The 23741-nt window shown below is 36.0% G+C and overlaps 1 protein-coding gene across 4 annotated transcripts in view; it reads left to right on the top strand.

The window, feature by feature from the left end:
• LOC101340476 (protein NPAT) overlaps positions 1–23306 on the top strand; it is a 57744-nt gene extending 34438 nt beyond the window's left edge. The window contains exons 11-18 of one of the 4 annotated variants that reach the window (XM_023736953.1): positions 4395–4491; positions 5134–5265; positions 7871–9538; positions 11100–11215; positions 11288–11396; positions 18716–18776; positions 18883–20035; positions 21043–23306. In XM_023736953.1, the coding sequence (XP_023592721.1) occupies positions 4395–4491; positions 5134–5265; positions 7871–9538; positions 11100–11215; positions 11288–11396; positions 18716–18776; positions 18883–20035; positions 21043–21120 (3414 nt within the window). In that variant the 3' untranslated portion in view covers positions 21121–23306. Of the gene's footprint in view, positions 1–4394; positions 4492–5133; positions 5266–7870; positions 9539–11099; positions 11216–11287; positions 11397–18715; positions 18777–18882; positions 20939–21042 lie in introns of those variants that run through there. The other 3 variants (XM_004382476.2, XM_023736952.1, XM_023736951.1) reach the window with 3 other exon arrangements.
• Positions 23307–23741: the final 435 nt, after the last annotated feature.

Below are 23741 nucleotides of genomic sequence, written 5' to 3'. Positions count from 1 at the left end.
ACATATAGTTAAAACTGATGGTATTTTTCTTTTTAAAGTGATTGCCAACACATTAGATATCTAAAATGATTTAAAATATTAATTTAAGTCATTTAAGATAGAGGTTTCCTTCCTTCAATATCCAAATATAATTTATTCCTGAGAAAAACTTGCTGGGTAGTAAATTTTCAGATACAACCTATATTGCATTATTTAAATGAGAAAAATAATAAGATATTCCTAACCTGTCTAGTTGATCAGCTTTTCCAGATATCAGTAAAACACTCTTCTAAACCCATACAGCAGCACAACATGGACTTCTGAGTGCTCAAAATTTAAGTAATTCGTTAGTATATTTATGTGCAGTAAGCAGCAATACTGACAGTGTAGATACAAATTACATTTATTCTCTACCGCTATAAACTTTATAGTAATATAAAGAAATAATAAAATAATATGTCACAGATACATAACAAATTCAAATAATATTTTGCCAAGTGAAATGAACAAGGCACTTTAAAAAGGAAAGGTTACTAGCTGAATGAAGACTTGTCTGTGTGAGATTTACTGTTAAGAGAAGGGATACAGGAGCTGTAGTCACTGTTGCTTATACAGTTGTGGTGAAGGTGAAATAGAGTAAAGGAGGAAATTTAACAGTATATGTTTTGAGATTTGTTTATGTGCAAATAGTGCAGATATTCTTTTTGAAGAGCAGCCAAGATTGTGACTGGCATACTACATCCTTTTATTGAGACCCTTGGACAATGAAAACTTTTTTTTTTTTTTTTTTGGCACCCCACCATGTGAATTTTCATAGCAAGTTTTCTTTCAGATGATGAATTCTGGGTAAAACCATTTAAATTTTTTTTTCCTTATTATAGTTTGTTCAGAATATTTTTTCTTTTTTTAACTCTTTGACACATTTTCTCATGGAAGAAGTTAATAAATTTAACAAAAAATGACAACCTTTTTAAAGCTACCTTGAAATTATCTACCAGAACTTCTTTATGAAGCCTCTCCTGTGTTAAAGTTCAACAAATACATATCCTGTGTTCTAAGTTTTTATAATCTTATAGTCCTTCCTTATATTTTTTCCACTAATGTATCAGGTGGTTACCATGGTCAAGGTACTCTATATTAGATACTGTGAAGCATTGTAAAAATTGTAAGATACAACCTTCTGCTCTCTGTTGTTCATTACATTGTATATTTGTGAAAAGTTAAAAATTCAGATTTAAATAAAAATTTTTAGAAGAATAGCAAGATATAATTCCCAAATGAATACTATAAGCAAGCTTCACTAAGATGTAAACAGCTATTTTGTACACATATGTGAAGTAGGAAGTTTTAAAACATTTACAAGTGTTTGTGACCTTGAAGTAGTCCAAGATTTCTTAGATAACATACACAAATCACTAACTAAAAAATTGATAAATTGGACTTCATCAAAATTTAACATTCCTGCTTGTTGAAAGCATGGTTAAAGGAAATGAAAAGACAAACCACAGGCTGGAAAAAAATATTAATAATACATCTGGCAAAAAACTTGCATCCAAGATATGTAATGACCTACAAATCAATAAAAAAAGGACAAAGTTCCCACTTAAAAATGGGTGAAAGACTGGAATAGACAATAGAAGATATAGTAATGGAGAATAAGCATATGAAAAGGTGCTCAACATTTGTCATGAGGGTGGTGGTTACACAATCTTTACAATTGCCAAAACTTATTGAACTGTGAGCTTAAGTAAACATCTGTGCATTTTATGGTATATAAACTATAGCTCGATTAAAGAAAAATATTTACAAAGTTTATTTGAACATGAATTTTGAAACATATGTCAAAGAACTTTTCCAATTTTCAAATTTTAGAATAAAATGATTTACTGAAAAATGTGTTTTTTTCTCTACTAATGGCTTTCATAAGAGGTGTGCACCATTTTATACCTTGATTAACATTGCCTTGTTGTCCCATTATTGTAAATTTTCAAGTTCATCTATATTGAAATCTTTGTTCAAATTCCTGGCTTTTTCCTAAATCGCATTTCATTGAGGATTAGAAATTTCCTCTGTATATCTTCATAAAGTTAACTGGCTCTTCAAATTTCAGACAAGTTTTTCTCTTCACTCTATGGTCATTTTCATAAAGAATCCGTTTTTGTCACTTCATCAGAGTTCTGTTTTACCTCCTGCTTCCACATGAATTTTCTATCCCAAGAGATTCAAATGTGTTCCTCACCAAAATTGAATGCAGCATTACAGAATAATATGTATATAACTGAAATTGAGAATTTTAAATCTCTATTAAAGAAGAATAAATAAATTCCCCTAGCTATAGTGTACTGAAACTGCTTTGAAGTGTTATATTTAGCTGAAAAAAATCATACAGATTTTGCTGTTCATCGTATAATGAATATTCCTTTTTTTGTTTTCTCAAGAAAAAAATAATCCCTTAAATCTTCGTGTAAAATTAATACAGCTAGGAAAGACACCATGCTTATCCAGTGGCTTTGCACACCTTCTGGCATACTGCTATAGACTGTCACTGCGAATCAAACATACTGTAGTTTGAGAAGTGTCGGTCTAATCTGTTTGCAGTGACTTTAAAAGGAAGCAAGTTGTTACTCTTTTTCACCTCATAGCTTGTAAATGAGAAACATCTCCAGCACCTCTACTGACTGTACATGGGTAGGGGACATTCTTTACTCCATTGTTGCCCACCAGCTTCGAATAAGTTATTTCAAAGCATGTTCAGTGTCATTTCACTTAAATCATGCTAATCTCCAAAAAATCATAAAAGTTCTTCAAGAATAACTTGTCCTCAAACCAGCAATTCAGAAAAGAAGTTCAGATATCGAGTAAACATGGAAATATACTCAATAATAATTTTAAAATACAAATTAAAACATTATTTTTTATTAGACTATTAATGCTTAAAAATTGAGATTATCCATTATTGGTGAGAGTATGTACATTCTTACACATACCAGAATAGGCATTCTTACACAATCTTTCTGGAAGGCTATTTGGCAATAGTTCCTAAAATTTTAAACGTATATCCTTTGACCTAGTGATTCCACTGATAGGAATTTATTCCAAGAAATGAACATTTGCTGGGATATTTTCATTTTCATATTATTTGCCATAACTAAAAACTAGGAAAAATTCAGTTGTCCACCTGTGGGGATTGGCTAATTTATGGCATAACCATGCAAAAAAAAAAAATCTAATAAAAAGGAGTTTCTTCTCTTTACAGAGGTAGGGGATTAAACATTTAGCTTTGCACCCTACCACTAAAAAGATGGAATTTTTGAAAACGCAAGCCCACCAGGACAAAGAAGAGAAGAGGACAGAACAGTAAAAATATTTTGGAAGTCAAAGTGGACATGTAGTAACTGACATAGCACACCCAGTATTCTAAGCCAATAAGACAAAGTTCAGAGACAAAGCAGTTTATAACAGAAATCTGAAAAGGCTCAAGAAATGTAGTACCAGTATTTCTTAAAGTAAATGTAAATGTGGAGCTACAAACATGATAAATCTATTTAGGAAGTAGTTAAATTCCGTATCTTCTCCCCTTCTAACTCCCTCACCCTGAAACGTCAGTCGTAAACTCCCCCAGCAAGAAATTCAGCTAGCTCAGGAGAAAGAACTGAAGATACAGATGGTTCTGCAGTATTGTTCTACAGCTTTAATTGTAGTTGCCAAGTTCCCCACACTGGCGCAGAGCTTTCAGGTAGCTGTTAGAAAGCCGCTTTTAAATCTGAACAGACAAGCAAGGATTGTCAAACATTTGAAGAAAGCATTTAATATGAAAGAGACTAAAACAAACATAAAAGGGATGAGATAGATTTCTATTCAAAGACTTGGAAAGCAGTCTACAATAAATGCTTATGAAGAAAACAGACATTACAGGACATTATATTGTTGTTATTGTGTGCCGTCAAGTCGATTCTAACTCATAGCGACCCTTTAGGACAGAGTAGAACTGCCCCATAGGGTTTCCACGGAGCAGCTGGTGGATTCTAACTGTCAGCCTTTTGGTTAGCTGCCTGAGCTCTTACTCGCTATGCTGCTAGGGCTCCACAGGACATTATGGTATGATTTTATTTATATTAATATGCATACATATATAGTTTCTATAGTCATTTCAATTTTATGTTTAGGAATATATTCACCAAAGTGATTAACTAGATCTAGTAAGTATAATTAGGGAACATTCACTTTTTACTTTTTGGTGATGTTGCTTGAATTTCTTTTAAGTGAGCATATTGTTATAATTAGAATTTTTTTTTCTTAGAGGGGAGTACTTCTTCCTAAAAAGTTAAGAACACCAAGCGTCCACTCATTTTTTTGCTGGCGTTAGACTATGTTGTTTCTATTAAGATTATGCCCTCAGCTCATATTTTTTGCAGAGTGAAATCCACATGTCTGAAGAAGCTATACAAGATATATTGGAACAGACAGAATCAGACCCAGCATTTCAGGCACTGTTTGATCTCTTTGACTACGGTAAGTAGACATTTCTTTTGAGGAAGGTGGAAGAAAAGTTTCTCCAAATTCATGGTAGCTTAAACTAAGTGAAGCAACATTCCCCAGAGCATCTAAAAAAAAAAAGATTCCTGTTTCCATTATACCAAATATTGTATGGATATATGTGAAAGGGTGTTTTTTGTTTTGTTTATACTTAAGAAACTTTAGCTATACATGGAGAATGGTTTTGTTTTTTGTTTCTATGAGTGATTTTGCCAGTCAACAGGAGTGTATTGAGGCCTACTACTGTATACACATTATACTAAACACTGTTGTACAAAAGGAGTACAAAACCCAGTCATTGCCCTCAATCTTGTGGTCTAGTACAGTAGTTCTCAAAATGTAGTCCCCACACCAGCAGTATCAGCATTACCTGGGAACTTGTTAAAAATGCAAATTCTCAGACCCTCCAGGTGATTCTCATAAACGCTAAAGTTTAAGAGTTACTGGTCTGATGGAAAATTTTTGTACTGGTAAGTGATATACAGTCGATAATGTTAAAAACATCTGAAAGACTGTAAGCAAAACCAAAGTTTAACATTACTTGACCACTGTCAAGCAATCTTGATGCGTGTTTTTATTTTGATTATTTAATCAACTGTTTCCGTGTTCCCTTTTTAGCAGGTAAAACAAAGAATAATAAAAATATACCACATGGCATTTCCGGTCAGCACATGGAAACCAATCCCGGTATAGTTTTAGCAGATGAAACTAATCTGGCAGTTAAAAGTCCCTTTGAAACAGAAGCATCTGGTAAGAATTTGGTTTTGTTAATATCCTCAATCCAAATCTTAATCTTTTTCTCAAATTTCAAGGCAGAAAATATATTTAATTTGAAAACTGTTCAAATTACTGCGTAGGTTATTTTTATATTTCTAGTTTATTCTTTAGTTGAAAAAAATACTCCCTAATCATTAGTATTTAAAATGAAAGGTAAAATTTTATTACTCATTCCTTCTTGATGCAGTAGATTTTTGACATGCACAATATATTAATAGTGTTGACCAGTTGAACAAAATTTAGCCTAATTTTATTTAGGCACAAATTTTAATCCCTAATGTGTAAGGTTGGTATGTGGGGATATCAGTCATTCAGCCTAGTAAGTGACTGCACAGTACATGTATCTCATTTGTCTAAGAGACATTACGTACTGTAGCAATAGTCTGGAATTTGAAGATTTATGAGGTTTTAAGTCATTCCTACTATATGTACTAAGTTTTGTTTTTTTTTTTTTTTTTCTTTCATTTCTGTCTTCTGTGAAATACCAGTGTAGCTCATAATTGTTTGTTAGGTGCCGTCGAGCCGATTCCAACTAATAGGCGACCCAGTGTGACAGAGTAGAACTGCCCCATAAGATTTCCTAGGCTATAATCTTTACAGGAGCAGATCTCTAGGTCTTTTCTCCCATGGAGCAGCTGATGGGTTTAAACCACCAGCCTTTCCGTTAGCAGCCGAGTGCTTAACCATTGCACCACCGGGGCTCCTTAGCACATAACTAGCACGTATAAATACTTATTGAATTAAGGGAGGCAATGAATAAGTCCATCTAGACTCTTAAAAGAGTCCCCGTGTGGCACAAACAGTTAAATTCTCGACTACTAGCTGAAAGGTTGACAATTTGAATCCATCCAGAGGCATCTTGACAGACAGGCCTGGAGATCTACTTCAGAAAAGTCACTGCCTTGATAACTACGGAGCACAGTTCTTCTCTGACATACATGGAGTCACCATGAACCTGAATTGACTTGACAGCAACTAACAACAACAAATAACAGACTCTTAAAATATTTGCCAAATTTTTAAAAAAACTTATTTTTATTGTGAAAAATAATACACATGCACGGACATGCACAATAAAAATGTGCACAACTCACTGAATTACCATAAAGCAAACACCCATGTAACCATCTTCCAAGTAAAAAAATTGAACACTGCTAGCTCCACAAAAACCCCTATTCGCACCCCTTTCAGTCACTGCTTCCTCCATCCCTATTCCTCAAAGATAACTATTATCCTAGCTTCTCACACTTTTGAAAAACTTCTTGCCTTTGCAGTACCACCTGTATCTTGTCTACTGCAGGCTATGCCAAAATTATCTTTTCTGCTCACCCACTTTTAAATGTCATCACGTCCCACTCCCACTCCTTCAAAGCCTAATGGCTTCCAGTTTTCACTTTTTATTTTCTACAAATTACTTTTCTGATATCTCAGGCTGCACTTCCCCTTTGAGTCCTCTACCTGTACCAAGCCCAGACCTCCATTTCTCCTTAGACTGAATTATAGTCTTTCTCAATATGTATTATGCCTGGAATATTGTGTTTCAGTTAACCGCCATGCTGTGCAAAATGAAACTTGAAATCTTTCTTCTCAGAAAGTCTTCCTACTTAAAAAAGTGACTGCTTCCCCTGATTTTTTTGCAGCCTAGACATAATTTCCACTGTTCTTCCCCAAGTAGCGATTCAGTGTGCTCTGTACCGAATATCACTTTACCAGTGTCACATTAACAGAATTATGTGATAGTTGGCATACATTTTTCTGGTTTTCCCCCCCCTATATTTTTCATTTGGTTTATGTTAATGGCTTTTGTCCTAAACTGTAAATGCTGTAAGACAGTATATCATTGCTGTGATGGTGTTTTTGAAATGCCCTTTCCTCTCACACCATCTATTATACTTCTGTTTATTTTTCAAGATCATTCATGCAATATCTCTTATAACGCTTTCTCAGGTCTCCTTGGCAGAAAGAAGTGCCTTTGTCCCTGTACTATTACAGTTATTACCACGCTTGGTTGTAACTTTCTGTTCTGTATCTGCTTCCCTGACTAGACTGATGTCTCTAAGGACAGAGACTAGGTCATTTGTCTTTCTATCTCAATACCAAACACAGGATTTGTCCTCAGTAAATGCTTATTGAATGTTACACAGTACACAGTGAGATCACATTTTGATCATGCAAAATGTACTTTACCCCATTTCACCTGTAAAAATATTGTAGATAAAATAAGGTCAGTAGAAATGGTGGAAGTTGAAAAGTCAACTGTTACTGAAAAAATTGGGTGTTTGGAGCCAGTTTTTTTACATATTGGTAAATATTAGGTATTCTTAAACTTTTGTATACTCTTCCTTTTGTCATCTGTTTTTCACGAAATTTGGCACTTGTTTAAAAAAGCATCAGTAATTAGAAAAGTACCTCAAAATTTCTCAATACTCAGAAAATGGGGAATAGAATTTGTCAGATTTCACTTACTGGTATGTCAAAGATTAATTACTTCCTTAGTAAATAGGTTTTATAGTAAAGATGACTACCTCAGAAGTTGAGCATACCCACCATATCTTTCTACCATGCTGATATTTTGCAGATGATCAATCTGGTCAACCCCCGTTTTGTACAGCCTATCAAAATGAGGAAGCATCAGATACTTTGAAGAATGGCAACAACCATGATGCGCTCAGACAGGAAGCCCAGGAACATTTTTCCCAAATATGCTCTAACATCCCAAAAAAAGCCTTTAAAACAATTGTACCAGTTGAACAGAAGTGTAACCTTGACATTGCCTTTGAGTCTGTGCCTAATTTGAATGACTTTAACCAAAGAGGAAATTCTGATGTTGTATGTAATCAGCATTGTGCTGAGTTATACACCAGTCAGATGTCCACCGACACTGAAATGACTGTGGAAGTTGAAAAGAATTCTTTGTCTCCAAGTGTGCCAAGTGAATCTCAGTTACAACCTGATCAATCTGACATACCAATAACTTCATTTATTTCACTCAGTGGTGAAATTAACAATGAAAACTTAATTCTCTCTGGAAAAAGTTCACAACTTTTATCCCCAAATACTTCATTAACTGGAAAGCCATCTAAAAAAAGTCAATTTTGTGAAAGTTCTAATGATACAGTAAGACTTAAGACTAATTTTCAAGGTTCCAAGTCACCAGATTCTAGTGAAATTCACCAGAATAAAATTGAAATTAATAATGTATTACCAGTTGTATCACAACTTTCAGATTGCCACGATAATTCTTCGCTTCAAAGTAAATTAGTGCCTGTTTCTGTTGAAAATTCAGGTTTAAATGTATCTGAACAACAAGTAGACATTTGTCTTAGAGATTCAGTAACTTCAGTTAAACAGCCACTTAATGATTCAACGTGTGTTGAGTTAAAGCATACAGAAAATGAAACTCAGCCATCAAAGCCTGAGAAAGTTGCTTTGGATTCACAGGAGCCTTCATCTTCTATAAAAGAAGATGGAGATACTATTTTTCTCTCTCTGGGTGAAAATAGTAACTGCGTGGAAGTGGCTTTGATGCCTCCAGAGGGTAATCCTATAGAAGATAGTCACCCTCTTCCTTCAGAATCTGTGTGTTCTTCGATGGGAGATTCTAACCCTGAGTTTCAAAATACTGGTGATAAACCTAGGGACAACTCAACAGAGATAGACCCATCGAATATCGTCTCTCTCAAAATTATCATCAGTGATGATTCGTTTGTTTCCTCAGATACTGAACTTAACAGTGCCGTTTCTAGTATCAGTGGAGAAAACTTGCCAACTATAATTTTGTCTTCTGCTAAATCATCTACCAAAAATGCAGAATTAGTTAAATGCTTATCTCCTGAAGAAACTGCAGGTGCTATCGTATCTGCTGAAGGAGTAGGAAATTCAGCCTCATTGGAACAAGGTCTCATAGCACTTAAGCCTGAAGACTCCACAGTTAACAACACTCAGAGTGAGGAGGGCATTATTACGTCAGCAAATGTTACACCATGCGTTTCCAAGGATGGAGGATACATACAGTTGATGCCAGCTACAAGCACAACTTTTGGCAATTCAAATAATATTCTAATAGCTACCTGTGTAACTGATCCGACAGCCTTGGGAACAACTGTAAGTCAGTCTAATGTTGTGGTGTTGCCAGGAAATTCTACACCTATTACTGCTCAACCTCCAGCACCTCAGTTACAGACACCTCCAAGGTCGAACAGTGTATTTGCTGTCAACCAGGCTGTGTCACCAAACTTTTCACAAGGTAACTTTAAGAACATATTGAAGTTCACTTCTCTGGAATGGGATCTAATTTCTCTTGTAGTGTGAACTATTGACTAGGAGGTAATAAATCATGGGTAGATAACATGAGAAAAAATATTCTGAAATTTGTGATTGGGCATCCTTTTTACTCTGGCTAATTCCATCATATCTGTTTTTAATCTGCTGTTAAGCTGTGGATTTCTTTGGTTTAATCTTTTACTCTTTTCTTTCCACAATGACTTCCCAATCTACATGCTAATAAGCAATCAAAAGAGAGAGAGAGAGATGAATTCATCAAGTAGCTGTGTACCTATTGATCCCAGTATTGTGGGAGATTTTTTAAAGATAGCTGTTATAATCTCAATTTTCAAGGAATTAACTATTTGGAGGGACTTTCAAGACACAACCTGAGTATCTCCCTCCAAAAAAACCTTTCTAATTTCTCTCTGTCTTCCACTTTCCATAATTGATCTGTCTTTAGAACCTCTTGTTCATAGGGGCTCTTGTAGCATTTATTATGTGCAGTTTTATGTGTAGCTGGTGATTGATGATTGATATGTCTGTCTTTTTGGTCATTCTTGATTGTAAGTTGCTCAAGGACACAACTTATGATACATCGTCTATGTTTCTTGACTGTTTAAAATGAGATAAAAGAGGTCAGCATAGGTAGAGAATGTAGGATTTGAGCTGAAGCTTAGAGAAATAAGGTAGGATTTGGAGTAAAAGGGACTTTCTAGTCAAGGGAAGCAGCACAAGCATAGGTGGTTAACTTGAGAGACCAAACTAGGTGCATATGAACGTGAGAAGATCACCCTGACAGTAGTTAGTGAAAAGGCTCATTTATGGGACAGAACTAAATTATAGCCGTAGGTTATATTGTTGATTTTAAGGACCACATAGGCAGTGTGATTTTTCCCCTCATAGTTCTGATGGGTTGTACACTCACTTGGTCCTTTTTTGACCAATTCCATTGAGATAATAGGTTAGGGGGTTATGAACATGAGGGAGGTAGAAAGTTTAAGTAATATACAAGAAACACATGCCATGGGAAGATGATAAATGCTCTTGCAGACTTTCACTAATGTATTGGATCACATGCATTTGATACCTGGTTCTCACCTTCAGTAGTGGCTGTGCTGTACTTTCAAAGTCCTGCCCCTTGCCAGTGGCTAGTCATCACAAATACGTGGAAGATCTTGAGCTGTATACATTCAGTTGGGATCTTAATTTTATGGTAAAGGTTCAGACTTGCAGCCTTCACCATCAGTTTCACTCTTCATTCTAGAGGAGTCAAGATATAATTTTGCAATATGATCTGGCTGTAGAGTCTTACGATTGCTCATGATGCTTACCATGACTCAATGCCATAATACGACCACCTTATCTTCAGATTGACTTTCTTAATTTCTTAGCCTTGATGCTGTTCCTAAATCAGTTTTTTAAAAAGGAGAGTAGATTATAAGGAAGAGGGATTATAATTTTATAGAATTTATTTCAAAGTAATTACTTTGGTGTTTGTGCTTATAAGAGTAAATCTTACTTATTGAGAATTGGTTTTTTAGGATCTGCTATCATAATTGCTTCTCCAGTCCAGCCGGTACTTCAAGGAATGGTGGGAATGATCCCTGTATCTGTAGTTGGACAGAGTGGAAATACCTTTTCTGCTCCTCCTCGGCAGGTAAGATTTATAACTGAAAACAGAGCAGTGACGCTTTTCAAACAATATGATTAATGGCTTTTTCTCTTCTAGGTCCTTCATATGCCTTTGGCAGCACCTGTATGCAATAGAAGTATCCCTCAATTCCCTGTCCCTGCAAAATCCCAGAAAGCTCAGGGACTAAGAAGCAAGCCTTGTACAGGTACATTTTAAGTTGGTTAATGTCAGCTTTATGTCTGTATTTATTTGATTGCAGCAGTGCCTGAATATTTTCTTTTGGAATAACCACATCATTCCTAATCAGTGGTCAATCCAACCTTTGCTTAAAGTTTTCTAGTAACAGGTGTCACAAGGCAGCCACCTCTGTTGCTGGACAGTTCTTGATTCTGAGAAGGTTGTTTCCTTTGTTGTATCCTCTTCCTTTTTGCCCTCTAGTCCTAGGTTTGTCCTTTGGTGTTACCTAAGATTAGCATAATCCATGTTTTTCCTGACAGCTTTAAAATATTCAGTAAATGCCTTATGTATTTGTATGATACTTTATAGCAGTTCTTCTCACATTTTAATGTGTGTATGAATTACCTCAGGATCTTGTCAAAATGCAGATAACTGAATAAATAGGGCTGACACAGGGCCTGGGATTCTGCATTTCTAACAAACTTCCAGCTAATGTCAGTGCTGCTGGTACTAGACCACACTTTGAATAGCAGGGCTTGAAAGTTTACAGGTTATTTTCCTGTGTTCCTAATTTTAGTCAGTGCTCCAGCCATCTAACTACTTAGCCATGTCAAAAGCCTGGGAGTCCCTCTTGATTCACATTTCTCCTTTCATAGTTCACTTATTCATTATTTTTCATTTAAGTTATAACAGTAGTGTCCTATCCTGGTCTCCCTTCCTGTAGTCTCTGTTTTTCCATTTTATCCTATATACTGCTGGCTGAGTGACTCTTCCCCAAAATACAAACTCGAATATGTTGCTCCGCTGCCTAAAACGTTCAGCAGCTCCCTGTTGCCCACAGATTCCTCAGGATCACGTACATGTGCGTCTGTCATCTTGCCCTGTTGACCTCTCCACATTGACCTCTTCATATTTCTTCCTGCTTGGCAGCATGGACTTCTTGTAACAACCGTATTTGAAGCTCCAGGGAAAAAAAAATTTTTTTTTTTTTTTTTTTTATTTACAAAAGTTCAGTGCCTATTTATGATAGAGACTCTTAAAGGATATCTATAGTAAATGTTATGCATAATGGGGAACTTTTAAATGTGTTCCCTTTAAAGTTGGGAACAAAACAAGGATATATACTCTCACCCTCTAAGCCAACCTTTCCAACACCAATAACTGTTTATTAAGTAATCCATCCTTTCTCTATTAATACCAAATTCTACCTCTGCTGTATACAGGTTCCCATACATATGTGGTACTGGACAATGCAGTAAAAAAATGAGTGTAAAGATTGAAAGAGAAAGTATAAAACTGTTAGAGCAAATGACGTGATTTTTACACAGAAAAATCCAGGGAATCAATAGAAAAATTATAAGGACTAGTAAAAATTCAGCAGGGCTGCCAAATATGATTAACTTTCCAAAATTGTGTTTCTCTATGCCAGCAATAAGCAGTATTAAATGTAATGGAGTATAAGACACCACTTACAATAACCGTGAAAATGGTAAAGTACAAAGGAAGAAACCTAATCAAAATTGTTAGAAATGGAGAAGATTTTAAATCTCATAAAAATACTATAAAAAGACCTAAATAAAGAGAAGAATCTTTTTAATAGATTTAAAGACTTTTAACAGTGTAAAGATTTTAGTTCTTCCCAGTTTAATTGAAAATTTAATGCAATTCCAGTTAAAATCCTATTGGAATATTTTGGGGAATGGAAAAAACTGATTCCCTGAACTTTAAGGAAGAACAAAAAAGTTATGGTTAGCTAAGACAAAATAGCAAAGACAGGAACCTCACCCTACCAGATAATAAAATACTACAAAGCCGTAGTAATAAAAACGGATAGACCAATGGAACAAAATAGTTTAGAATGAGACTATGTATGTATAGAAACTCGTGTATGGGAGAGTTCCACATATCCCCTCCCTGTTGTACATCATTTCTCCTATTAACATGCTGCATTCCTATGGTACATTTGTTACAGTTGATGAACTAATATTGATACATTATTGTTAACTAAAGTCCATAGTTTACATTGGGGTTTACTCTTAGGGTTGTACAGGTCTAAGGCTTTTGACAAATCCTTAATGTTTTGTGTCTACCATTACAGTATCATATAGAATACTTTCACTGTCTTAAAAATGCCCTATGTTCTACTATTCATCTTCCCCCCCACCAACCCCTTGCCAACCACAGATCTTTTCACTGTTTTTATAGTTTTGCCTTTTCCAGAATGTCGTATAGTTGGAATCATGCAGTATGTAGCTTTTCTGGACTGGCTTCTTTTACTTAGCAGTATGCATTTAAGTTTACTCCACGTCTTTTTGTGGCTAGATAGCGCATTTCTTTTTATTGCTGAATAATACTCCATTGTATGGATGTACTACAGTTTGTTTATCCATTCACCTATTGGAGGACATCTTGGTGTGGCAGTAATCTTAATCTGCTTCATACCTACCCTCTTCTACCATACCCACTTGCTCTTCTCCAGACATAGATCTATCCAGCTAACCATCTCTGGTTTTACACCTGGGCTTCTTAGCGTTGCTTTAGAAGTATCATTTAAAAATTTATTTCTAACCCTTACTGCCACTTAGCAATCATTTTAAATGCCTCCCTGTCTGATTTTCTTTCCATTCCATCTTCAGATTATTCCAGATTTTCACAACTCTTGTTAAATGTATTCAATCTTCACTCTCCTCTCTCTTAGCACATGATTTTGTCCCTTAGCCTGTCAGTAGTAAACTCCATTTTCCCGTATCACCCCAATCCAGTACACACTTATTGTACTTCCACATTTATCCTTTCCTGTTCCCTTCTTTCTTAGAGAAATAACTCTGTCTCATTCTTTGCTGTGTTAATGTAATCTACCTGTGCTCTAGATTCTGTCTACTGCTATATATTCTAACTTTTTTTTTTTTTTTGGCTTTTTTACTCTGTAACTGTAAACTTACTTATGTTTGTCCTACCTGCCAACCATTTACCCTTGACCTCTCTCACTTCCCATTCCTCTTTTAGCCGTATTATTGGTTTTTCTCATGTTTTCACTAAAACTATTTACACAAAGGTCACAAATGGCCGCTAACATTACCATATGCATTGATCTTTTTCTATTCTTACCTTACTTTACTTTTCTATGAGTTGATACTACTGGTGGTTTTCAACCATCACTAAACAATTATGCTTCTCCCTCGCTACCATTGCCGTCCAGTCGATTCCAACTCATAGTGACCCTGTAGGACAGAGTAGAACTGCCCCATAGCAGCAGCAGGTGGATTAAAACTGCCAACCTTTTGGTTAGCAGCCAAACTCTTAACCTCTGCACCACCAGGGATCCTGTCCCTTGCTAATTTTATGTAACTCTAGACCTTCAAACTCTACATATCGACCTAAGTCTCACCTCTTCCTCCTTACAGACTTCCCCTGTTATTCCTTCTCCTCCCCTGCTTGGTCACCCTCAACAGTGATTCTTCTTGTGCCCTTCATATCCATGTGAATGTCCATTACTGTCACCAGATCCTGTCAGTTCTCAGTCTTATGTACCAAACCAGAAAACGCATTGCCGTCGAGTCAGTTCCGACTCATAGTGACCCTGTAGGGTAGAGTAGAACTGCTCTATAGAGTTTCCAAGGAGCGCCTGGTGGATTTGAACTACTGACCTTTTCGTTAGCAGCCATAGCTCTTAACCACTACACCACCAGGGTTTCCCAGTCTTACATAGTTGCCTCTAAAACCCTCATCTTCTCTTACCTGGAATGTTCATAGCCATCTAACTAGAATTTCTGCTTCCAGTTTTCTCTCCTCTCTAATCCATCTTCCACACTATCACCAGAGTGATCATCCTAAAACACAAATCTGTTTATGCATTTTCCTTACGTAAAACTATTGAGGGTTCTCTGTGACCTATAAGATAAAATCTAAGGCTTTAGCATAGTACACAGTGTCATCTTTGCTTTCATTTTTAGGTTCATTTCTTGCTGCATTCCCACATAAACCCTGAAGTCCATAGAAATTAATATATGGCTATTACTAATACTCCAGAGCATGTGCTCTGAATACATAAGCTCCCAACGTGATAGTTAAATGGGCAAGTTTTTAAAATAGGTATTATATATTGCATTCTTTAAGTAACAGATTAAGTAATCTGCATCTAAATAGTCTCTTTAATTGTTGTATTGAGCATTGTTTTTCATAGATTCAAAGACTGGATTCATAATATTTGCCTGAAGTTGAAGGAAGTCATTTGCTTCATGTTTAGATTTGCTTTTTCAGTAAAGAGGAGCCCTGGTGGCACAGTGGTTAAGTGTTCAGCTGCTAACTGAAAGGTCAGCAGTTCAAATCACCAGACACTCCTTGGGAGAGAAAGATGTGGCAGTCTGCTTCCATAAAGGTTACAGTCTTGGAAACCCTATAGGGCAGTAGTTCTACTCTGTCCCATAGGGTCACTCTGAGTCAGAACCAACTTGATGGCAGTCGGTTTCGTTTGAGGTTTTTTTTTCTTCCAGTAATGTGGATGGATGATAGTCTTGTTGGACCTATTAAAAGGCTGCTTTTTTTCCCCTTCTTTTTTTATTGTGGTGAAAATATACATGACAAAACATACACCATCTGAACAATTTCTGCATGTGCAATTCAGTAACATTGATTACATTTCTTCAAGTTGTGCAGCCATTCTCACTATCCTTTTCCAAATCATTCCATACTATTAACATAAACTCGATGCTCCCTAAGCAGAACCTCTTCCCTCTGATAACCTGTTGCTGGCGAGTCGATTTCGTCTCATAGCAACTGTATATGGTGGAGTAGAACTGCCCCATAGGGTTTCCAGGGAGTGGCTGGTGGATTCAAACTGCCTACCTTTCAGTTAGCAGCTGTCGTTCTTAACTGCTGTGCCACTAGGGCTCCTGCACCTTCTGGTAACCACTAATAATCTTTGGTTTTTGTATTTGCTGTAGTATTTGTCCCTTTGTGACTGACTTATTTCTCTCAGCATGATGTTTTCAAGGTTCATCCATGTTGTGAAATGCATCAGGACTTCATTTCTTTTTGTGGCTGTATAGTATTCCATTGTGTGTATATACCGCATTTTGTTTATCCATTCATCTGTTGATGGACATTTAGGTTGTTTCCACCTTTTGGCTATTGTGAAAAGTGCTGCAGTGAATGTTGGTGTGCAGGTTTCTGTTTACATTCCAGCCTTCACTTTTTCTGGGTACATACCTAGGATTAGGATTGTTGGATCATATAATAGTTGTATGTTCAACTTTTTGAGGAACTGCCAAACTGTTTTCTACAATGGCTATATCATTTTACATTCCCACAAGCAATGGTTGAGAGTTCCAGTTTCTCCACAACCTTGCCAACATCTGTTCTTTTCCTGTTTTTTGATCATTGCCTTTCTGATATGGGTGAAGTGGTATCTCGTTGTAGTTTTGATTTTCATCCCTCTAATGGCTAATGACATTGAGTATCTTTTCATGTGCTTGTTGGGCATTTAAATGTCCTCTTTGGTGAAATGTCTGTTCTAGTCCTTTGCCCAATTTTTTATTAGGTTGTTTGTCTTTTTGTTGTTAAGTTGTAGAGTTTTTTATATATTTTGGATATTAGACCCTTATCAGATACATGATTCCTGAAAAATTTCTCCAAGTCTGTAGGTTGTCTTTTCACTTTTTTGATAAAGTCCATTAATAAACAGAAGTATTTAATTTTTAGGAGATCTCATTTATCTATTTTATGTTTTGCCTCTTGTGCTTTTGTTGTCATAGCTGATAACCCATTGTTAATAACTAGGCTCTACAACCACACCCCTACATTTTCTTCTAAGAATTTTATAGTTTTAGTTTTCACATTTAGGTCCTTGATCCATTTTGAATTGGTTTTTGTGTATGGTGTGTGTTATGAATTGAATTGTGTCTCCCAAAAATGTGTGTCAACTTGGCTAGGCCATGATTCCCAGTATTGTACGATTGTGTACCAATTTGTAATCTGATGTGATTTTCCTATGTGTTGTGAACTCTATCACTATGATGTAATAAGATGGATTAGCAGCAGTTATATTGATGAGTTCTACAAGATTAGGTTGTGTCTTAAGCCAGTCTCTTTTGAGATTTAAAAAAGAGAATTGAGCAGAGATACATGGGGACCTCATACCACCAAGAAAGAAGCACCGGGAGCATAATACATCCTTTGGACCTGTGGTACCTGTGCTGAGAAGCTCCTAGACCAGGGGAAGATTGATGACAAGGACCTTCCCCCAGAGCCAACAGAGAGATAAAGCTTCCCTTGGAGCTGGCACCCCGAATTTGGACTTTAGCCTCCTAGACTCTGAGAGTATAATTTATCTTTGTTAAAGCCATCCACCTATGGTATTTCTGTCATAGCAGCATTAGATAACTAAGGCATTGTGAGGCTTGGATACTGATTTATTCGTCTGTGTATGGAAATCAGTCTTCTCAGCAACATTTATTGAAGAGACTTCTTTCTTCCTTCCACATTGAATGGACTTAGCATCTTCGTTGAAAATCAGTTGACCATTGATGCATGGATTTATTTCTGGACTCTCAGTTCTATTTCTTTGGTCCATATGTCTGTTATTATACCAGTATCAGGCTATTTTAATTACTATGGCTTTTTAGTATGTTTTGAAATCAGAAGTGTTAGACTGCCTACTTAATTCTTCTTCAGGATTGCTTTAGCTATTCGGGGTCCTTTGCCCTTCCATATAAATTTGAGGATTGGCTTTTGTATTTCTATGAGGAAGGCTGTTGGAATTTGGATGAGGTGGCATTGAATTTATAGATTACTTTGGGTAATGTTGACATCTTAATCTGTTCTAAGCCTTCCAATCCACAAACACGGAATGTCCTTAACATTTATTTAGATCTTTAATTTCTTTTAGTAATGTTTTATAGTTTTCTGTGTACAAGTCTTTCACCTTCCTGATTAAATTTATTCCTAGGTACTTTATTCTTTTAGATGCTATTGTAAATGGTAATGTTTCCTTAATTTCCTTTTCCACTTGCTAATTGCTGAGGCATAGAAACCCGGCTGATTTTTGCATATTGACTTTGTGCTCTACCACCTTGCTGAACTCACTTATTAGTTCTAATAGCTTTCTTATGGCTTCTTTGGAGTTTTCTGTTTATAGGATTATGTCATCTGCAAAAAGGGATAGTTTTACTTCCTACAAAGCTACTCTGTAAAAGCCAGTATGTTAAATATTTCATTTGTATGTTAGCTATCATTTAAATTTTTTTCTCATGATATGTGATACTGTGGTCTATTCCAGCCTCTTACAGAGGAGTATATTCTAATTCTCAAGAGTATTTTCTTTTCTAATTAATTCACTTATAATTTCAGGAAAACAGGTAAATAATTTGGTGGATTCTTCAAATCAGTCAGTTGGATTTCATACACAAAGGTGAGCATAAAAGTAGTTCCTAATCAGATTATTTGAATGCTTGGATTCAAAACAAAAGATTCTTAATACTGTTACAAGTAATTGTTTTTTGTTTTGTTTTTGGTAGAACTGAAATTTCTGACAAGAATACAGGCACAGATCTTGGAAGAAAATTGGACGAAATCACAGTTTCCTTCTCAGGAGAGAGTATGGTTCCAACGAGCAAACCGTTTGAAAGCCACAGGCGGGTGCTGTGTTTTGATAACACTGCTTCTCCTGTGTCAAATACACAAGGACCAAACCATAAGGTGGTGTCCCAAAACAAAGAAAAGAATGAAATTTCTTTTCCTAATCTGGACTCTCCCAGTGTGTCCTCCCCCTTAAAATCTCCTAATAATGCTGTCAAAAAAGAAAGAGAAAAACCTCCTGTGCCTAAGATTTTATCTAAATCAGAAACCACCATTAGCCAGCATACCACCATAAGAGAAACTCAGCCAGAAAAGAAAGTTTTACCAACAGAAATTGTAATTGAATCTTTCCATAAAGCAACAGCTAATAAGGAGAATGAACTGTGCAGGGATATGGAAAAGCAGAAAAATCCAGAAACTACGAAACTGTCTAATGGGCAGCAAAATGGGAATTTACGGAATGAGAAAACTGTAGCTTCATTGCAAGAACTGACCAAAAAGCAAAGCACATCCTCAAACAGTAAAAATGTCGTTTCCGTAGGAGCAGCTGGGAAGGATATAAAACAAGAACAAACTAAATCTTCCAGTTGTTTGATTAACCCACTAACCAAACATACCACAGAAATGTTACAAGATGTTCAGTGGCATAGCCCAGTTAATAGGCTTGCTGATAGTGGTGAGTTACCTGTACCCCGGACACCTGGCTCAGGGGCAGGGGAAAAACATAAAGAAGAACCTACAGATGGTATCAAGGTCCCTTCTAGTAGGCGTTTTGGTGAAGACAGTAGCACACCCAAAGTCATGGTCCCTCCTGTCACCCCAGACTTGCCTGCTTGCAGCCCTGCCAGTGAAACAGGGAGTGAAAACAGTGTGAGCATGGCTGCCCATACGTTAATGATTCTCTCTAGAGCAGCTATCTCTAGGACTACTTCATCAACTCCTCTAAAAGATAATACACAGCAATTTAGATCTTCGAGGAGCACCACAAAAAAGCGGAAAATTGAGGAGTTAGATGAGCGTGAGCGGAACTCCCGTACTTCTAATAAAAATCTTGGAAATTCATCAATACCAATGAAAAAGAAGAAAATTAAGGCAAGTTTGAAAGTTTTTATTGTGGAATCCCATCTTTGTCCTTCCGTTAATAACCAGATTAGCTTAGCATTTTTTGCCACAGCTACCTAACTCAACATTATAGTCAAGACTACTTTGATTAACCAGATACATTCTAGAGCAGTGTTTCTTAGCCAGTGGGGCCCTCAGAAGTTGTTTGGAAGAAACACAACAGTATCAAAACAATGGTTAAGGCATTTATTTATAAATATCTTCCTTGGTGTGTTAGTTACCTAGTGCTGCTGTAACAAAAATACCACAAGTGGTTGGCTTTAATGAACAGAAGTTTATTTTCTCAGAGTTTAGGGGCCTAGGAGTCCGAACTTTGGGCGCCAGCTCTAGGGGAAGGCTCTCTTAATCTGTTTACTCTGCGGGAAGGTTCTTGTCTCTTTTCAGCTTGTATTCCTAAATTCCTTACCAGTCAGGTGGCATGTATTGTCCTTTCTGCTTGTGCTTGCATGCTTGCGTATTCCATTCTTTGATATCTTGAAAGATGTTGATTTAATATACATCCTACACTAACACTGCCTCATTAACACAACAAAGAAAAACTCATTCTGAAACGGGACTCTAACCCCAGGTATTGGGGTGAGGATTTATAACACATTTTGGGGGGACACAATTCTATCCATAACATTTGGGAAAAGCCGCCTTTATGTTATGGTAGGACCCAAGTTGGGTTTCTTTTTTTTTTTTAGCAAGAATAACATAAGGTATGAAAGATTGAGAAACCACTGTTGCATGCAGTTGCCAAGTAAAATATGACAAATGTCAAAGTATCGTTGAAGTATAGTCAATTAACCTTGGATTTATAAAACTTATTTCTGCTTCTCTGCAGAGCTAAAACTCTAATGGACTAAAAATTTTGGCAGTTTAGTAGTATATGGAAGAACCTGATACAAGGTTCTGAGTGACTTAATAAGAAAGCCTTTTGGCATTGAGTTCAATATATTAAGTTTATTTTTTCTTTCTTTTTCTTTTTTTGACAGAAAAAGAAGCTACCCAGTTCATTTCCAGCTGGAATGGATGTGGACAAATTTTTGTTATCATTGCATTATGATGAATAAACATTCTGAACATATATGAACAGTAGCTGTTTAAAAGTGGTATCCCTTAAACTATGAGTGTGGGGAATGGGATATTGACAGAATCTGAAAGCATGACCTGCACTTTCATTGTACTGAAATTTCACTTTAAATCATGCTGTTTCTGAAGCAGCTACCTAGTTTGTAAATAGACTTACCTGTAATATTTCTATTTTGGAAAAAAACATTTGCAGAAATGTAAGTAAAGCCAATCTGCAAAACTGTAGCTTTGAAATTGCATATTGTAAATATTGTGTACATCTTGTTGAAATAGAGGTTAAGTCAACCTAATGTTCTTACACTGTGTTTTTTGACTTCTTAAATGATCCCCAATTCTGAGGCTTTACTCATCTGGAATAGTTTCTCACTTCTCTTTTGGGGAAAACAATGCTTTTCTTTATAAGTTGCCTTCAGTAATTGTCCAGCAAGACATTTAAAAACATAGCCACTAAATAGAACTGGTAACCACCTCAACTAGTAGTAAAGTATCTAATCAGAAATCAGCAGTTTGATGGTTTTGTTTTAGAGTGAGTACTTTACCATCCCCTATAATCGCAGTAAAGATTGTATTCTTGAAAATTGCTCTTTAACTATTTCTTCTGATCATTCTGGTCTCTTTGTTTTAAAGAGAGAGTTTTGTAAACCATTTATTGAGTGTTTTGAGCTTTTTTTTATAATTTCTATGATCGTTTGCAGAACTTTTAACTGGTTGGACTATTGAGCCATAAAAAGTGTGGTTGTGTAGTGGTGAGGTTTCTTAGTATGTATATACTTTTCTCCTAAATACTGGGGATTTAAAGAATTGCACTAATTCATAGAACTCTTTACATACATAATAGTGACCAATGCACATTTAATTTAAATCTTGTATTCTGTGTTAAAGTTTGTGTGAAGGATTATCTCCTGATACCCTTTTAGAAAGCCACGACCATCATAAGATGTAAAAAAAAGAAATCATAGTTTTATATTTTAATTTAGTTTGTCCTAAAATTGGCTGTGTTAAATAATTGTATCTGTACTTAGATATAGTGTATTGTCTGTCTGCCCCATAAAAGTGTTACAAAGAGTTACTCTAAAACGATCCTTGAGGGGAATGAAAGAGGTGCCTTCTCTATCTTAGACTCACACACATCAGTCAAGTTGAAGAATCGGTTTAAGCCCTTAAATGAGAGCAAAAATTATAATTAGTACGCAACCAATTGTGCCTGAATATTAAAGTATGTTCTCTTAAGTGCTTTCTGTTTGATTAAATGTCAGTATAATAGTTGTGGGGTTTTCTTCCCCCTACAGGTGTATATATTGTTAAAGAGTCGTCTTCCTGAACCTTTTTTTTTTTTGTACTTGGCCTTTAAAAAAATAAATTCACCCTACTGTCTCACAACTCAATGTGGAAATCAGGTCTTCTTACTTGCTGAACCTTACTGCAGAAATTTGTGTTGTAAGAAACTTTGATGATGTTGCAGTGGTCTATTCCTAAGGAACTAAATCTCAGACAGTTAATGTTTATTTAACTCAACCTGATACTGTGCTACAGTTAGATTTGAATAAATATTTTCATTATTTTAAAAGTTTGAATTACTTTATATTGGCAATCATTCTTTTTTAGAAATATTAAATACCTTTGTAAGTCAATTCTTGTTTACTCTCTAGAGTTCTTACAGCTGAAAAGGACAGATTTTCTGCTCAATCAGTATTTGTAGAATGCCTGCTTTATATGTGCTAAGTACCTAGAATTCATACACAAAGTAAGATCACTTTCTTCGAGATTTATTCCACAAGGCAGCACTTGCTAAGAGGTGGTCCAAAAACACGTTGTACTTGGAGTCTTCATTTATGTTGAGAATATAAGCATAGTCCCCTTTTTACCTTAAAAGTCCTGATGTCCTGGACTTAATTGTTCTGTTGGACCTGGTAACCTATCTTAACAGTCAAATGCCCAGTGATTGCATTTCAAGGTTCAGGTATATCACAAATAAGAATGTGTGACTATTTTTACAACTACAGGCAAAGATCCAGTCTATAGTTCACACATTACTTAGTGGTTAAGGTATACAGTATAAATCAAATGTTAAAAAAAAAAAAAATTTTTTTGTAATTTTATTGTGCTTTAGGTGCAAGTTTACAGTGCATTTAGTTTCTCATTCAAAAGTTTATACACACAGTCTCAAAAGGACAAATACTGTATAAGAGTACTATTATAAGAACTCAAGAAAAGGTTTAAACACAGAAGAAAACATTCTTTGATGGTTACGAGGGTGAGGAGGGAGGGAGAGGGTATTCACTAACTAGATTAGTAGATAAGAATCAGGTGAAGGGAAGGACAGCACCCCTACAGAGGAAGTCAGCACAACTGGACTAAACCAAAGCTAAGAAGTTTCCTGAATACAACCAGAAATTTCAAGGGACAGAGTATCAGGGGCAGGGGTCTGGGGACCATGGTTTCAGGGGGACAACTAGGTCAATTGGCGTAACAAGTTTATTAAGAAAATGTTCTGCATCCCACTTTGGTGAGTGGCATCTGGGGTCTTAAAAGCTAGCAAGCAGCCATCTAAGATGCATCAATTGGTCACAACCCACCTGGAGCAAAGGAGAATGAAGAACAC

The sequence above is a fragment of the Trichechus manatus genome, unplaced genomic scaffold (assembly GCF_000243295.1).
Source record: "Trichechus manatus latirostris isolate Lorelei unplaced genomic scaffold, TriManLat1.0 scaffold00094, whole genome shotgun sequence".
NCBI lineage: Eukaryota > Metazoa > Chordata > Mammalia > Sirenia > Trichechidae > Trichechus > Trichechus manatus.
Note: the sequence above shows the minus strand (reverse complement) of the source record. Positions and strands in the feature narration are given on the sequence as shown.